This window comes from Melozone crissalis, unplaced genomic scaffold (genome assembly GCF_028551555.1).
Source record: "Melozone crissalis strain CALT ecotype California unplaced genomic scaffold, PUWL_Pcris_2 ptg000027l_1, whole genome shotgun sequence".
Taxonomy (NCBI): Eukaryota; Metazoa; Chordata; class Aves; order Passeriformes; family Passerellidae; genus Melozone; species Melozone crissalis.
The window spans coordinates 9320482-9339488 of record NW_026535805.1 but is presented as its reverse complement, the minus strand read 5'-3'; the positions used below and the strand labels follow the sequence as shown (position 1 = coordinate 9339488).

Sequence of the window (19007 nt, the reverse complement as noted above, 5' to 3'; positions counted from 1 at the left end):
AGTTGAAAAAAAATTTAATGAATTAGAATTCCTTAATCTTTGCAAGTCAGTCAGATACCTTTAATCAGTTTCCTTTCAGCTTGCATATATTTTCTTAATACTTGTTGTGTAAAGTAATTTTATTAGTTTTTTCTATAATTATTAACTGTATATTATAATGACTGCATATTCTATAATTGTTTTTCTTCTAAGGGCTTGCAAATATCCAGGAAGTAGAGGCTGGAGTGCAGCATATTTTAGCAGACATATTTGCTAAAGATAAAGATGCACTGGATTTCATCAGGAAATTGTAAGTTTCGTTTTTACTTTGTAAACTTTGTTGCTTACATGGTAAAATGCAGTCTCCTAGTGGCAGATACAGGACTTTTTGTTAATGATGTGAAAACAGTGTTCCTGTGAGATGGATTTAGGGCTGTTCCTGTGTGTGTTCATCAGCCCTTCTGGCTGTCAGTGCAGTAGAGATCTGCTGTGAGCATGGCGTGGTGCTGTAACTCCCAAAGAATGAAAAAGCCTGTGCTCTGCCCTGTGAATAGCAGATCTCCCTTGCAGTTAGTGACCCGTGAGGGAGTTTTCCCTCTTTGTGCTTTCTTCAAGCTGTAACTCTTCAGAAGTGAATCTGCTTAAGCTCTTGCTCCAATAGCTGACCTGACACCAGTCAGTGTAACTAGTGTGCAGTCATGGTTGGTTTTGGCATTGGTAGCCAATAAGGCAAACAAATATTACTGTTTTTAAAACAGGACTTACTGATCTTTAATTGTGTTAGCTGAATTTAAGTTTTCTTACATTACCTGATTTCAGTGTTGTCATGTCTGGGGAGTTGGTATGACAAGGCAATAGTCACTTATTTCATTTTGTCTACTGTGTGCAAGAGAGTTATCAGAGAACATGCACCACCTTAGGAATGTGCAGAGTTGCTTTGAAACAGCAGTGTGATAATTTCAGTGAGGGGGGTTGTTTTGTAAGGGATGTGCTGTCACTACCTGACTGTCACTTTCATTGTTTTGACCACTGGAAATTCCTTAGTTGAATCTCAGTGCTCTACAGATGAATCCTGTTCATCTGAAGTGTGTTGTATGTATGATAATCACAAGGAGCATGGACTGCCATTTTTTTGCAACTTCCCAAAATTTGTTAAGTGAAGTTTAACCCATGACTGAAGTGCAGGTGGTGGCTTTTGAGTTTGCATTCCTTTGAGGAGGAGGGCTGTCAGCAGCTTTTCCTGCTTGACTGTCTTCTCTTGGTGTATTAAAGTCAGTACACATTGTCACCTCAGCATGAAGTGATGTCATCCAGTTCTGCAGGTAATTACAGTTAACATCACTTGTAATTGAGGAGACTCCAAGCTTATTTTTTTATTTGATCTATGCAGTAATGACTTGTTAAAAGTTTCATGCAAAAACATAAATATAAATAAATATAAATGTTTATATAATAATATATAAATATTTTTATAGCTATAGATATAAATATCTGATTTTCTTCTATTCAGATGCCAGCAAAGGTACATTTCCATCCAGTCAACATTGGCAAAAGTGTCATCCAAAAATGGAAATGAAAAAGATATCAATAAATTCCAACTGTACCATGAGTTTTCTTGTAATATAAAGAATATTCAACATCATCAGGTAAAACTTGAAATTTTAATGGTTTTTTTCTTAGAATTTCAACTGTAGTAAATGTTGCTTTGTTTTTGAATTGTGTTGCTTAAAACTAATTTTAAAGATACTTTCTTTTTCTTTACAGTTATCAGAGGTATTAGAGGCTTTCAAATTCTTGAAATGCATAAACAAGCTCTTGATCTCTGTTTTAAGAAACAGAGCAAAGGACTACTATTTAGTACCCCAAAAATCACTTTGTTTTGCAAGGCATCATTTTTTTCTTTTGTGGACCATCTTTGGTTATCCTAAGCCCCAAGTTTAGACTTATGTAACTAGATAAAGAAAGGAGGGCTGAAGCAAACGGAGAGAGGCTGTGGCTTGACAGCTGGGCTACCCCTGTTACTGAAGTTCAAAGGCAGAATTGTGATGCACTCAATGCAACTGTCAAGAGCTCTGCACTAATTCACAACTAATCACCAAGTGAATTGTCTCTTGTTTTATTTACCATCACCTAGCTTAAAAAAAACCAAAACAAACCCAACAAAAACCAATTGAAAAAACCAAATGATAATCCCAAACCCAAAACAAACCATATATCATAGAAGACAGACCACTTACATGCTTCTAACTAGAAATTTCCTTTTCCTTTAGAAGGCTCTGATATGCTCTCATTTTCTTCTGTGCTTTCCGTTTTAAATCGGAGTATTTTGAATTATTAGGGATTAATTTATTATTAAAACAATTCGCTACATGGATAGGCTAATTTTTAAGCTGTTTTTCCCCTTTCCAATATGAAAGGTGTTAGGTGAATGACTAAATAGCTACTGCTGATTTCAATAGGCTGTTCTTGCATAAATGTTTGAAGAAGTACCTGTGGTTTTTCTCTTTGTAATAACTGTGAACATTTATTCTCCTTATATTGATAGTTATCTGGTGAAAAGTTGCTTCTAGAGGGTTGGCAAAAGTTGATAGAGCAACCTATTGGTTACTGTGGTGACATTGACAAAGATTGGTGGATTCATCATGTTATGATGTATGGATTCTTTTGTGTCCTTTTTTGTTGAAGGAATACTTGAGCTGGGAAAGTGTTTGGTTTTACCTGCTCTCACAGTGGTGAATACCACGATGTTCACTCAGTAGATGTTGCATAAGTGTTTCCTGGGATGATGGTATCATTTAGTTCTTGTTCAAGGCATCCTTTTTTACTTAAGGAAAACTGTTGCTTAGCTACTGTTGCACAGCTAAAAACTGTGTTTCCCAAACCTGGTCAGCACTTTGGTTATGTGGCTGCACTGTTTTTTTATCCAGGATGTGCCCTTAGTTTGTCTCTTTGATGTTACAATTAGCTCAATCTGCTTTGGTTTATTCTTTCCTGTGCCTGCTGCTAATCTGAATACCTCTTTCTTTACCCATTCTGGCTCTTCAGAAAAGAATAAGCACTGATTTTGCAGCTGGCAGTCCTGTAATCACAGTTTTGCACACTTACATGCTGCCTTTTATGTCTATTTCTGCTATCAGCTATTCTAATACATTGAGTATTTCTGTATTGTGAATTGTAGAAGTCTGAGTTGCTTGTGCTTCAGTGATGTTTCAAGGCTCAAGGTGTGACAGGGCTCTCTGTACTGGTTGAGAAAAAAATGTATTTTATGACAGTTTCTGAAGCAACATGTAAAATCTGCTGTATTGTAAATATACTGTAACTTTTCATGTCTGTTTTTGGTTCTTGGGTTCTTTCTTCTTTTCTCAGTTTCTATCTTTCTCCCTTTTGTATTTTGATAATGAAGTAAGGAGAAAGTTGGTTTTTTTTTCCTCTTTATCTGCCATTTCTTCATTAAGCTTAAACCCTGGTATTGTACTTTTGAAAGTCTTTCTCATCATCTTCATTTTCTTTGTCACTTGACCTTATTCCCCTACTGATGCAAATTGCCATTTTTTAATGTTGTTATTTTCTTGGGTTATGACCATTCTTTCCAATACAGAAGTCTTTATTTTTTCCTTCACCTAAGACTGTGGAGAGATAGTTCCTTTGTGCATTTAAAAACTGGCAAAAATATTTTCTTTAAGAATAGACTTCAAGATGCCTTCAAGAGAAGGAGTTCTCTGGTTTGACTCAAGATTATTAAAAGAAGCTTATACCTGGAAAAGATATAGGAAAGCCTGAACCCCAGAGTGATTTATATAATTTACTAATCCCCAAGAACTTTAGGTTAAATAGGTGTGTTTGAGGAACAGTTGTAAAACTTACTGCTTTGAAGACCTTCTCAACTGCTTTCATGGCTGCATACAGACAAGTGTTCTGAATGCCTTTAGGCAGAGGCAGAAGTCAGCTTTAAATGTCCTCTTCATAGAGTTGCAAACACAAGATTCCATAAAATAGTGCACTGAAACTTGTCATCACCTGAGTATGGAAGTGCAAGTGATCCTAAAGGCCTGGTACAAGCCTAACTCTGCTCTGGCTTAGATGTGAGTGTAGGGGGATGCACAATAGCCTGGCATGTCACCTGTAGGAAAACAAGCTGTGCCTTTGTGACCAAAGCCCTGGCAGCTGTGGGTGTGCCTTGCAGCATGTGTTGCAGTGAGATTAAGTGCTGTGCAGCAAGCTGTGCTGCAGCTTGGTCCTGCTATAGGTCTGGGTTCCTTCCTGTGCCACTGTCATTTTCTTTTCTGAGACATGTCATTTTGTCTTGTTTGAGTCCTGAAGTAATCAGGACTGGTGTGGAGTCAGGTTGTTTGAAAAAGTTAAAATACTAAAACTGTAATGAGAAAAAAAACTTTGTTTTAGTCAGCTTTAAAAGCTGACTCCAGATTTTGACATGGTCAGATTTCCTGTGGATGTTTCCAGCTGGAACGTTTTGCTAGCGGGAGGTTCAGTCACAGCTTCTTCCTTTGGCAGCAAGGAGAACCTGACTGGACTCCTAGGACATAGCTGAGAAGCAATACCACACAGTTATAGCTAAGAAAAAAAAAAAATCTTTCTAGAGTTTGAGTTTTTGACTAATTGTAAACAGTTTAGTGTTTGTGTACGCCTTGGGGTTGCGTTCCTTTATTTGGAGATAACTGAAATAGTGGGAGGAAAAGAATTCATTAATTAAGTGTAACATTTGAGGCAAATGCTCTATTTTCAATCTCATACTTAAAAAGGAATTGGAATTTAAAGTCCTTGGCAAAGTATACAGAACTTATTCTGTGAGTTTAAGTCAATATGCAACATATAAGAGTTGTGCAAAATGAAGCATGTTGTGTTTTTAGGATAAACAGAATAAGATTTGATGAATCTTGTGACTGGATCATATTGTTGTTCTTGCTTTCTCTGAAAAATGTATGTTGTTTCTAACAACCCTTGCCCTGGATCTGTTCCAATCTCATATAAAAACAGTCTTTTTCCAGAAGTGAAGACTGCTTTGTGACTAGAATAGCCAGATTTTAACCTGTTACTTAAAAAAACAAATTAAACAAAAAGAGCTTTATTATATTAGAGGGCAAAATTAAATAATTCCATTCTTAACTGTGCATTTATTGGATGATTATTCTTCTCTGAATGTATCACTTAGAACAGGATAGGCAGATTGTTTGAGAGTGAAAAATATAAATAATATTAGTGACTGCATTAACAGCTGGTTTAAGTTGAAGTGACTGACACATTGTGCAGATGTAGTGCCAGGTAACAAAATGTGATGCAAATATTGACCCTGCTGACAGCATGCTGAATGATGACATTATAATTCTATCACATATATTCTCTGTTGTGAGCATCACTTTGATTTCATTTTAACTTGACATTTAGCTTTCTCTCTTTTTAAAAAGTAAAGTCAGAATAAACGTGAAAGCATTTGATTTGTTAAAATGTGTCTTTCTAATTTCTATGTGAAAACATTTGGTTTGGCAGTCAAGGTACCAGATGCTATAATATTTCACATGCAATCTTTATTATTAGCTTTGTTGTTCAATGATATGTCAGGCCTGGTATGTCACAGGAGCAGTAAGGCTGAGGAATATAAATTGGTACTATGTCCTGGAGTCATTTTAAACCATTGTATTTAACATATGTGACATGTCTGAGTTAGCTAGTGATTGAATTAAAGTTCATGATTGACACAGAATGCTCTGTTGTGACAGTGCTCAGGGCCTGCTACATACAGCAACATGTGTAGTCATACAGGAATGTCAGCTTCCAGCGGGTTTCTTTTTTTTGGTGTTTTTCTACTTTAAAATACTTGAGAAGGAAAAAAGCAATCTAAAGATGTGCATTTTATTTGCTTCTGAATATTATTCTGTTTCTAAAATTCTGCTGGTCAGTGAAATTTCATGGTATTAAGGTGAATATTCAGTGTCTCCATAGTGAGATTAGACTAGGTGTTATCCACCACAATCCTCCAGGATCTGCCACTTGTGGTTCTGGTTTTAAATGTAGAGTCATAGTCTTCCATTTAAAATTGAACTAACTCTGGGTAGAGGTATACAACCAAACTTAGCTTTAGATCCTGACTGTGGAGTTAAGTACTCAGAAGTACAGGCATATGGTTTGAGGCAGGAGTGTTAATGTAAAGAGAGGGAGTGTTTACATCCTTTTCTGCTATTTGTGAATTAGGCATGAATAACTAAATTCATCCTCTTTCAAATTAAGCTGAGCACTTTTGTGTCACAAGTTGTGATTCATAACTTATTTAAAATGTGGATTAATAATGGGCAGAAAAATGGAATCTGAAGCATAGAAATAACTTCTGAGTTCTAGTTCTGATTGAAATCACTCTTTGATTAATTTCTTGAGTTTTAATTTGGGTTATTAAATAAGATTATTCCACCACCAAAATTCACCCTGTCTTGCATTATAAGTGTGTTTAATCTTAAACTGGATCCTAAGATTGCAGACTCCAGGAAAAATGTATTTGCTATGCCATGGCATGATTTAATTTGTGTTTAAATTGTGGATGTTATCTGTACATTCTTGTACTTTGTGAACTGATTTACTGTACCACCATCCTGATTTGCTACAGAATGTCAAGCAAGTGCGTACACAAATGTTGATAAGTTTATCTTTTGGATATTTTGTGTGTCATCTGTCTCTGCCATTTATGTTTGCACTCAGATTCTGGCCATTAACCGAGGGGAAAATCTGAAGATCCTGACAGTGAAGGTCAACATTCCTGACGGGGTGAAGAATGAATTCTGTTGGTGGTGTGTCAATGAAAGGTCTGCATGGATACATATTCTTACAGAAATCTCTTTTTTCTATAGACAGCTGCATACTCAAGTGTATCTCATATGTCTTGTTACATTAAGAGAACAAATTAAAGAAATATTTATTAGATTAGATGAAATTAGCAAGTGGATAATTCTTACTCTGTATTTCCAACTGCTGTAGCATTATGCTGAAAAGATCATGCCTTGGGCTATATTTGCAAGTTCTGGCACCATTCTTCAAGCAGTTGAATTTTTTTTAAACATATGCAAAGGCTGATGAAATGTGAATATATTTTAAAATTGTAATATGCATCACATCCAGTAGCTTTTACTGAAAGGACTTTGTAGAATCCAATAAAGTATACTCAAAACTTCAAAAAATACCTTCTTATGCCCAATTGCAAGAATTAAATAGGGCTATGTAAGATTCTTAGGTCTGTGAAGTACATAACTTCAAGTTTCACAAATATAAGGAATTACATGTTTAAAAAGAACTTAATGGATTTAACAGACAAACATAAATGTAACTGCTTTCAGTGCATAGCTCTCACATATTGTGTGAACCATCTCTTGCATTTTATACTCTTTTTAAGTTAGACAACTGGACTGTAAAATCCAGATTCTTTTCTTTCTTACTGATTTGTTCATACAAGTTGTCTGGGATTTTTAAGCCTGTAGTGAGATGTGTAGTGTTGCATAATTTTCAAGGTCTTTTGCAACAGTTTAGGTTAACTATATGTATTTTGTGCAATATCTGTCAGGTTTTTTTTCTGGGAAACTGTACCTTGATGTCCTCTGCTGGAGAATTATTATGATCCAAACAGTGCATCTTCCTTGTGTGTATAAAAAAAGACTTTCTCTTTCTCACTAGTTTGAAATATTGGGCATTGTTCTGGTGGTGTCTTAGAAACTCCTTCCTTTGTATCCTAGGAATGGATAACCAAAAGGATGGAAGAAAAATAGGAAGAATTGCACGTTTTAATGTATAAAACTGAGTACACTGATACTGCTTTAGCATGTATTTTGTTTTCACAACAAGTCCAAGAAATGGATGTGGTAAAAATGTTCCTTTTCTGTGTAGAAATTTAATAGGGCTGTTTCTCTCTGAAAGGGAAGAATAGGGCTCTGAAAGTATTAAAGTATTTTTTGGCCAGATACCTTTGCTCTTAGATCATATTGTTCTAAGTAACCTTCTTTGTTTCCAGGAAAGTATCAGGAGTCACAAACACCTGTTTCTTTCTACTTTTAGTACCTGTAACAGAATTTCTGTCCTCTCTTCAAGCTGTGTATTCTGTATGCAGAACAGAGCTGTCAGTTTTGCTTTTACTGCATCTATGACAGAATTTGGAAGCACTGTGGACCACAGATAATGGAACAGCTTGTCACTGCTACGCAAATAAAAGTGGGATGTAAATTAAGATATTTTTGGTTGGTTACCCTTTTGTGAGTCATCCTGGGATAAGAAGACTATTGACCTTGGAAGTGAATACTTATTAATATTTAGCATTCATAAGGCTTTTTACTATTTAAGGACACTTTCCCACCATTATAAAACTTCTGAAGGAATGGTTTTAATCTTTGTGCATTAACATCGAGGACAGATTCTGATCTTCCTCCTGAGATTGACAACTGTGTTATCAAACTAACAAATAGTAAATGTGTAATCTGCCCTGCAAGCTTTGAAATGGTTGTCCAGGGGTGGAATTTGCATTATTTTCATTGCATTGATTTGCTGGTTAGACCAGAAGGTTAATAACTTATTTTTGAGTCAATGGTTTCAAAACTTTGCAAAGATATTAACCAATTTGCTAGAAATCACACACACAGTCAGTTGCAGAACCAGAAATGCCAGCTTGCTACAGAGTTTGGCCAGTATTTTAGCCAGAAAACAGCATCACCTACTGCCTAGTGGATTAGTAGCAAATGTTCTGAATTTCTGTATTCTTCTGAGACCAATTTTTTAGCATTAAGTGCTCCTGCAGTAGAAAGTGAGTTTGGAAGACTAGAGTTCCTTATTGCATTGAGCTCTGTGTAGATGCTGTCTAAGAATATTGTACATTTTTTTGCAAGTTCAGAATGTTTATTAGCCTATGTAAGCATCTGTTTCCTTGCAATTTGGGTTTGTGTAGAAAATTCAGGAATATCCTTATGCCTGGCCCTGTGATTGTATTTTTCTCCAAAAAATGGCATCTCTGTGGTTTGACAGTGAATCTACTTCCATTAACACTAGAATTCTACTGGTCCCAAAGACTTTTTTGTGAAATTGAACAGAGAAAAGTGATCAGTGAGAGAGCCAGAGAGGGGCTGGTTAGCTGGCTTTGAGTGTAGAAACATGGAGTTGTTCCCAAGTGAGATGGGGTGAGAGTTTGTTCCCAAGTGGAATTGCAACCTTGGAAATGAAATTTGATGTTTGATGATGTTTTTTCAGTTTCCAGTCAAATATCTCAGATCCTGTGTGAAGTCCATGGTACAGGCCTTAAAGACTTGCTTTGTCTGTGGTTACCAACTTGGTACATGTTTTACTTAATGTCTTGGAGGAGCACAAAGCTCTGCTGTTTGTCCTTCAGGTCTAAAAGCCTAGCTGGGCTCTTCCTGGAATAATTATTAATGAGTACTGGTGATTTTTAACATGGGCTCTGTTAATTCTGTTTATGTGTAGTTCCACCCTCTGGTGTCTCAGTCGTCTAAGCCATTTATGTTTGTTGTGGTCCCTATGTTTGTTGTGAGCACTAGGACATGGAGAGCTGATGATCAGAGTAAGATGATACTATTTGTATGGAGCTTTTTTAAAATTTGGCTTCAAAAGCTACATCTTGATTAAATAATCAAGAAAAAATCTGTTCTTAGAGGGAGGCTTAGCTAGGCTGTGATGATCTTTAAAAATATACACGCATGATTTTGCTTTGTGTTTTGCAGCAAAGTGAATTTTTCTTTTCTTTCAAGAAGTATTGAAATCATTAAACTACAGTATTTGCTACGATTTAACTTGCTGTTTCAATGTTTTCTCATTTGCAACAACTTCTAGCAGAATGTTGCCCAAATTTTTATTTATGTATAGGCAGATAATAAAAATATCTATTGTGATAACCTATTTACAGAGTTTAACTGGCTTTAATGGATGGAAGAGAGGGGGAAACAGCTGCCAGGTTTCCAAATTGATTCTAATTTGTGCTGAGGATGTTAGTCATACTTGCACCTGCAAAACCTTCATGTTTATAGAATGTGATGGTAATAAGAGGATTTAAAGCCTTTCTCAGTTTTATGAAGGTGTGGAAAGAGTCTCTAGTTACAAATAAGTATGATAGAGCTATTTGCAAAAACTGTTGGCAACATGGTGAGGTCATGTGGCTAAGCACTGAATTACAACCCTGAATGTTGTAAAACTGAATGGTGAGCTTAATTCTGTTCCTGTGGCTCTCTGCTCAATGCAGGGTTGACTCCATCACACACTTCTCAGCTATTATATGCACAGACACTTAGAAAAGCTGTTGCAGGAAGTTGCAAATCCCCTTAGACAACTGAAAAGCTGTCTGGGTAGGAGCAGTTTTGAATTCTCAGTATTTGAGTGGCTACAAGCAAACAAGATCTAAAGTAAAATTCAGTTCTGTTTTTGCCTCAGCTGGACATATATGACCATAATTCTTGCATGTTTCATTTAAGCCATCCAAACAATAAATTTAGAGAACTTGCACAGGTTTTTAAAAATATGTATGGGTACCTCCCATCACAGTTTGGGACCCAGGCACATTAAATAATACAATAAGTGAAGAAAACTCTGAGTGTTATCAATATTTTTAAAAGTAATAAAAACCAGGTGGACTTAAATAGAAAATGTCAGTAGTATGTTTCTGTTTGAGTATAATATATCTGGTTGCTTCTCCTTCACCTCAATCTCTCAATGAGTCAGTTCTGCTTGTTCAAGGACTCACACACACACCCCAACCCACATCTCCCCACACCCTCCTTCATGGAACTTTGCCCTCAACAAAAAGATCAATGGATTAAATATCTAGGAAGCTTTGAGAGTGAGGTGTATTTTACAGCAAAATTTGAAGTACTCGTTGTTACAGTTATATAGTTACCATGCAGTCTACCTAGAAAAGAGTTCAAGGCTTCAAGAGTTTGGCTTAGAAGAAGCTGGAAAACAGTCTTATTTTTGTTTGGTATTGTTTATTTAATTTTCTTTTTCCTATATTATTATTTACACTTCAAATGTATTAGTAGCAGGTAAAAGAGAAAAACATTTTTAAAGTTTTTTGGCTTCTGTGGTTTAAGAAATGCTGCAAAATTAGTAGGAATTCATTTAGAAGTTGAATAGAGATACTCAATGCATTCCAAGTCAAATTTGAATTGGGTTTCATTTATTGGCATTAGTTTAGCTCCTTAATCTCCATCTGTCCATAGTTGCCTTTTTTCAATTATTCTGCAGTGACAATCACAGAGGATGTTTAGGAATTTTTTTTCTGATGTAATGAGGAATAGCAAATAATGCAGCCCTAAAGGTAATATGGAACCAAGTTTTGTTCAGTTGCAATGAGCTTTGACTTCTCAAAGTGGAGAATGTTTTTTTTTAATGTTTTCTTTAAAACATAAACCATTATTGTGTTCTAAAACCTAAGAAAAGATAAGCCTGTCCCTTGTATGGTATTAGAACTATGAGCAACTTCTCATTCCTTTCCTATTTGACTCATGATTTAGTTGCCTAATTATTGTAGTAATTCTGCAGCTTATAGGATTTAACAATGTAGAAGCCTTTCTGGAAAGTTCTTTTTTTATCTAGTTGTTTGCATGTGTTCTTAAAATATTTTTTATTTTTCTTCCAATCTTTTGCAGATGGAGACCAAAGCAATTTTTAAAACCAGACTTTATGAGGCTACTACGGAGTTCTGTAGAGGATGCATATAAACGCCTTATATATCCTCTTCTCTGCAGAGAATTCAGGTAAGCCTGGAATAAATCTGTATTTTCATATTACTGACTTTTTTTTTAGCAATTCCCTCCCCAGTGTTTTGTTAGACAATTATTTCTCTATTTGAAAATATCAGCATGTTTCTAATCCTTTGTGCTTACAGAAGAAATGAACTATGATTTCTGACTATCAGAAATTAAATCTATAGAACCAGTTGAGGCTACAGTAGAGAAATGATCTTTCTGTGAAGACATTTTACATTTAGTAATGTAGTAACATTAAATGTAAAATGTAGTAACATTTTACATGTTTACATGCTTAGATACTTTTACATTTATTTAATTAAGTACAATTTAGAACTATATTATCATGATAATTTTATCTTTGTTCTTGTAATAGCATAAACCATGATGTCACTGAAGTTTTCAAACATCTTTTCATGTCACAGCAATATTACTGTCAGTGGCTTCTGTTTGGACTCACTCTCTTTTACCTGTCTAATGGAATTCAGCAAAGTATTGTCAAGGTTGGAAGCACTCCTCGTGTTTGCCAGCTGCATTTTGTGGCCAATGAATTAGTTATAGTCTGATAGTATTTTGTGAGTGTTGTGATGTCTCTAGAGAAGTCAGTAAACTTTTTACTGGTGATACTGTAGTAATGATGTCATTGGATATCATGTCCCTTGTTAAGATCTGTAATATTATTCCACATTTAAAGGAAATTGAAAACTTAGTATCAAATTAGCATGCCTTACATAAGGTGTATTATGGTGTAGTATAAGAGTTTACCATATAGTGGAAATTACTGAATATGTCCATTAAGAGTGTTATCTTCTAATGGCTAACAGTACTTATGGTGTGATTCTTCAGTACCAGAGAAGCTCCTCAAAACATAGCATGCTTCATTCTGGCAAGGCTATCTGATATGTGACCTAAATGTTAATGCTTTTTTTGAGCTATTCAAAATGAAAGTTATCCAAGAGACCCTGTTTCTTGGACCAGAGATGTTGAAATGACTTGTATCAAAATGACATGCTATCTAGTACCTAAAATCAGCAACCACATTATGAAATGTTTTTTCTGCACTTTCCTGGGTGTGCTTTTGTGTTTGAATTGGAGCTGTTTTCTTAACACCTTTTCATGAATATCATTGCAAGAATGATCTGTGTTCTACCTCTCTGAAAAGAACCATCAGCTCAAGATTTTAACAGCATGTCTTTTCAGTGGTTTTTGAGCATCTTCGCTACAGTATGTTGTGTTTGCTTATTGCTTTGCAAGCAAGATTGCTTCACCTCTTTTGATTAGTGAGCCTGGTCTCTTGTTACTTAGAATTTTACAGATTCTAAAAATACTGAGTTCACTTAATATTTTGTGACCATAATACATGTAGCTACTCTAGGGGAGGCACTGTGACTATTGTGGTCAAAATGGTGAACATCTCATGGTGAAGAGTTCAGTTGTTGGCTTCTGTCACTACAGTCTCTACATCTCTAGAATCAAACTCTTTCAAAACAAAGAAAAATAGCTACTTTTTAGTGGGGCTAGATTTTAAGAAATATAGGGGTGCTTCAAGGCTCTTTCCTTGTATTTTTATTCAGTGGTTTGTAGCACTGTGGCCAGTGTTGTGTGTAACACTTTGAGGACTGCTGGAGCAGTAGGTTGCTGAAGGTTTTCTGTTCTATTAATCAAAAGGGGAAAAAAAAGCTTCCTTCCCTTCCCTACTGCTTATTAGATGTAGCTTACAAGCAATCAATGAGAAGCATACAAAGTTTGCTGCTGATTCCTGATGGGATGTCTGCTTAGGTTTTACTCTTTATGATGATGTTGCATGATTGGTGGAGTTTGGATAGGAAAATCTGAAACCTCTCCTATGGAGAGGAACTCAAAGCACCTGACAATATTCTGGTCCCTGACCACTTAACCCTTATCCTCCTGCTATTTTCTTTCCGGACACACCAGGAGCTGTTTTTTCCGACTCTTGCAAAGGGCTGCTAAAGTATTCAGTACCTCCTTTTAGCATTATTTCCAACCCACCTCCTGCTGGTCTTTTTTCTTTTTATTATCATTAAATGTTGGAACAGAAAGTTTCCAAGAATGTCTTGAAATTGCTGGTGCTTCTAGTGATCAGAAGAAGAATGAAACTTGCCAGCAAGATGATTACCTTATTTATTGTTTAATTTCCTTTCTTCCATTCTGTCAGATGTCATTTCTTGTATCTGGTATAATAATGTCCACTGTTGCTTTTGGCTCTTTCAAATACATTTTATCTTGTTGCAGTACTGCATGGAATGATTCCATCAGGGTTTCATGCAGGTGATGTGGCATGGGCATATTTCTTAATGGATAATCCTTTCATAATTTTCCATGCTTTCTTGCAGAAGTGCTTTTTCTCCACTGTCTTCAGGGACACAAACATTTCTCTGTATATCGTGTTTCACACCTGAAGCTAGTTTGCAGATCTTTTTCCACAGAAATGTAATTGGGAGTGTGGAATTTTAAATCTCAGTTTAAAAACTGAATCTTATGACATTGGAAATGGAAATTAATAGATGGTTATTAGGTTATTTGCTTTTATTACTATACACCTGTTAGTGATATACAGTCTGAGTGCTTTGTAGACTTCAAGGGAGGGGCTTGGAGTCCTGACTTAATTGATTTTTTTTTTTCATAAAGTAGGAACTGAAGAGTTTTGAGGTTTGTTTGGGTTTTTTTTCCCAAAATAGCCATTTTACTTGTGTTTAGAGAGGATCTGCCATATTAATGAGAACTGTTGTTAATTGGAAAAGCATGAAGCTGGACATCTTGCCATTTGAATGAAGCCAATAACACACTGAAAAAGAGAAAGGTATTACATTGTTTGGGTAGCTTGATGGGATTTTTTTCCAAAGGATCAAATGATTATACCAGGCTTGAAATTAAGGGTCACTGCTTCAGACAGTAGATCATGTAATTGATACAAGTGTTGAGTAAGAGACAGAGAAAAAAGAGATGTCTATATTTGAAATTTAAAAACACAGGATATTACATAATAGAGAGGACATTCCCCCTACACACCTGGCAATTTCAGTAACATTTCCTGTTGCTGTAAAAGTTGCTGTATATCCATGCCAATTTTAAACATGATTTCCATAAGGCTGACATAACTAATAGCATGTGTTTAGGGGCAATTTTAATTCCTACACAAGTCTCCTTTGGACTGACAGCAATTTGCAGTGTGGGAGGACTTGGCCTTGTGGCACCTGTATCCTTGGGATAAGTGGAAGGATGGAATGGCCTGTCTTTGTACAAAACCTTTGGTTCAAGGGCATTCCATTCCCTTGTCTACAAGCCACTTTTGACCTTTCTTTGCATGTGTGGGTGACTGGTTGATTCGAATCTGTTGTGTGTATTTAGAAGATCCATACTTCTGTGAGGCTGAGGTATTTGCTTTTGTTTTCTCTGGTCTCTCATAAGTGGCATGTAATTGTTCTATCTCTGGTCTCACCCTAGAAGCAGCTTGTTCTGTAGCTTAGATTTTATGGTTTTTTTCTTTTTGTTTTTTTAATTAGAAAAGGAGAAAATGGGAGAAGGATGCTGTAAGACTGATCAAGAAATGGAATGGCAACTGAAATGCAGTGGAAAATGAATGTAAAATTATACTTTCAAGGGCAAGTAGTTATCTTTTCATAAGTACAACTATTAGCTCTGAGCTCTCCTGCCACAGGAGAGGGCCTTTGGCACCGTGGAACGTAGCTCCACATGAATGTTAAGTGCTCAGAAGATGAGATTATTTATGTAAGGAATAAAGACAAAGAATCATTGACTTATTTGGCCTGTATTTGGAATATTGTTGTCCATTTTGGCCCACTCACATGGGGAGGGGGGTAGGAAGTAGGAAAACAATTCACTGGAACTTGAAAAGGCCCAGTGAAGGGGAATGAGGAATGAAATGATTTCTCTGGAAAGAAAAAAAATGGCTACACTATGACTTCAACTTGGAAAAGGAAGGACTTAAAGATGAATTATGTGTGTAGAGTGTAAAAAGGTTACTAGGGATAAATTTTTACTCCCTTCCAGTATAAGGCTTAGGGGGGCATAACAAAACCAATCAGTTTCCAACCAAAAGCTGGCAGCTATTTACAGTTTGTGATGGACCTGCAAAACTCACTGTCAACAGACTCTGTGGATGAAAGAAGTTTATCTGTCTTCAGGAAGAGATTGGATAGTTGAGCAAGAGCTCTGTTATGAGTTAGTAAAGAGACAAGTCGTGTCAAGCCCAGGAAATACACTGGAAGCAGCTGTAGGACAAGATTATGGGACAGATGCTGGAGCTGTCAGCTGCTTAGGCAACTGCTTGGAGACAGACTTGGAGACAGAATCCTGGAATAGAGGGACAATTTAGCTGAACTGGTGCAGCCATTCACACATTTGGTGGTGATATAGAGTGTCTGCTCTTTGCTGAGGGCACATTTGAACTGCTAAGGAGCCTTGTAATGCATGTATGCCCTTCACCATCTCTCTTTGAAAATCTCATCTACCTGATAGAGAAACAAAGAGCACATGGAAAAAAGGGAGCCTTTTGCTGTTGCATGCTTCCCTAGGAAATGCTCCCCAGGAAATGTGCCATGTGTGAAAGAGGACCTAGACCTCTCTGTGGTCTACTTTACAAATCAGAGATGGTGAGGATTTATTAGTTCTTTCTGTACCACTGTGGGATGAGACAGGGCTGAGCTGGTTGACTGGTTGGATCCTGGGCAAATTCAAGTCAAGCTTTTGAGTTCTTCCACAACCCAAAACTGCTCAGAACAGCTTCATATTCCATCATGTCAAATAGCCCTTATGAGGGTTCTTTTTGAACTATTTGTAGTTGGCACTATTGTGCCATGCATTGATTGACCTAAACAACTTGAGCAATTTTCCCTGTCCCATTCTGATAGGCTTAGTTAATTGTAATGCAGTTATTTTTCCATTCTGTAGAAATAAACCAAGATAGCAGGTTTTTTTCAGTGATAGGTAAAAAGAAAAGCAGAATAAGGGCACTGGCTACCTTTAAATGAAGGCTTTACTGGATTGCTTTTGACTCCCCAATTATTGGAGTTACTGACAATGTAATGCATAGGCAAGTGATAATGAGTACCTGCAGAAGAAAAAGAAATCAGAGAGGTGATGAATATTTTTGTACACATTACTCTTTCCACTTTATTTTTTTTTACGTGCCATACCATGATGAAAATATTTGTCCTTGTCAGTCATTGTCTTACTGGCCACATCTAATGAGTAAGACATTGTGAATCTTTTACATCTTCACTCAACAAGACAAATTTGTTTCTTGTGACACCCTGCAGTAAGTGTTTGTGCTTCAAGTCAAACACTAAGTCAATCCTTACTGCACAACCTCACTTCTTTCTGTTGAAGAACATAACTCGGAAAAGAAAGGGAACACTGTGGCCCCAGCAGCTTTGCAGTTTGTCTTGAGGAATCAGAATATCCTCCTAGAAAAAGCTCAAGACTTCACACTTCTTTGATGTCTGTTAAATGAAGCAATCCAAAGACAAAATTAAGTGCCTCAGGAGTCATGGTGTGTTAGCAACTAGTTGGAGGGACCCTTCCAATTTCTTCTCTGGTTCCAGTTTCTCTCAGTGTAAAACACCATCCATTTTTTGCTGGATTGTGATTTTTCTCTAGAACTGTGAAATTGTGATGAATTTGATCAGTGCCTCCTTCATAATCCTCTTTTCTTTACAATTAGTGTAATCTTTGAAAGGAAGCTGTTCTTTGCTCAAAATTATGAGTTGATGTTTGAATGGTAGTTGGTGGGTGTATGTTCTTACAAGTGTTTCTCTTGTACTTTTTATATTGACTGGTTTTCTTAGAACAAGAATGGGATGACATATAGCTGATCTTTTGAAAAAGGTGTCAACAACTTGATTTGAATTGTAACATTTAAATGAAGATGATGGAAACGTGATTGGAAAAGACCTTACAACTTTGGAACAACTAATACGTGTATTTGAAAGTTAATTGAAAGAAAAATATTTAGGTGGGTTTTTTTTCTTTTATTTCTATCCTTCTAAGATCCAAGTTGACATCTGATGCAGAGAAAGAGTCTGTGATGATGTTTGGGAGAAATCTCCGTCAGCTGCTTCTGACCAGCCCTGTGAGGGGCCGTGCTTTGATGGGAGTAGATCCTGGCTACAAACATGGCTGCAAGTTGGCAATTATTTCACCAACCAGTAAGTTTCAATTCCAAACACTTTTGGAAGGACTGATAAAAATGCATTCATTTACAGTAAAGACAGTTTCAAAACCTACTTTTTTATCAAATTGTTTTTTTTGTAAAGCTTTTAGTGCTTTCCACACATTCTGTTGTATAAATTCCTTTCTTCAGCTAGCTTAAGTTTCTGGCACCTGGATTCCAGTGACTTCTTTGACATTATTACTACTCTCTTAAATAGAATTTAAGATGCCTTCTGCCTTCCTGAATACTGATTGAAATGATTGTGCCCCTCAGTAGTCGGCAAAGAGAACACCTGGCATTTTTATTGTTTGACAAAGAATTTGTATTTATTAATACAAATACTTTCTGTAATACTGCTTTTTTCATGGCTAGTGTCTTGGACATCTGGACACTTTTTCAACCCTTTTTGTTTAGCAGTGTGTGTTTAATGTAAGAGGTCAGAAACATTGTTTTTGCAAAACTTAGTTCACATATGGAACAGAGCCTTTCCACTTCATCCTAGTCTATTGAGGGGATGCACACCTCTTTAGGCTTATGCAAAAACTATTTGTTTTCCTGTTATTTTGTTGTTGCTTTTTGCTTGAGACTATATCCACCTCAGAAGGAGGTAAAGAAAGATGTGTTCTTTAGAAGGCAATAAAGGTGCAGTAAATGATTGAGCTTTCATTGCACCATTAGCTATCGGTAGTGGTTAATGCAGTTCTTTCCAAATGTGATAGATGGGATGATGACAAGAGCTAGCGTTGGAATTCTAAAACTTATCTACTGCAAGTCCTTAGACTTTCTAATTTTCATCACTCTTTACTGGATCTCTAAGTTGTACTACACTAGAACAATAAATATTTTATAGTAAATTGCTCTCTTTCTCTGTGATATAATGCATTATATTTGCTGATAGTTTTAGGTGTTCATTGCTTGATATGTGACTATGTCTGCAGGGAATTATAAAATGTATTAACTTGTTTTTCTTTTGCCAAAGCATTCTTGTCTTATGCCAACCATACATTTCTTCTAAATGGATAGAGAGATCAAAGGGAAAGATGGCTGATTAAGGAGCTTCCTGTGTGAACCATCAAATTTAGTTCAGTAGTTCTGCAGGATGT

The 19007-nt window shown here is 36.3% G+C and overlaps 1 protein-coding gene across 2 annotated transcripts in view; it reads left to right on the top strand.

The window, feature by feature from the left end:
- SRBD1 (S1 RNA binding domain 1) overlaps window positions 1–19007 on the top strand; it is a 124419-nt gene that overhangs the window by 14194 nt on the left and 91218 nt on the right. For both annotated transcript variants that reach the window (XM_054279592.1, XM_054279591.1), the window contains exons 10-14: window positions 193–289; window positions 1490–1625; window positions 6685–6788; window positions 11613–11720; window positions 17742–17899. In XM_054279592.1, coding sequence (XP_054135567.1) covers window positions 193–289; window positions 1490–1625; window positions 6685–6788; window positions 11613–11720; window positions 17742–17899 — 603 coding nt within the window. The remainder of the gene's footprint in view (window positions 1–192; window positions 290–1489; window positions 1626–6684; window positions 6789–11612; window positions 11721–17741; window positions 17900–19007) is intronic.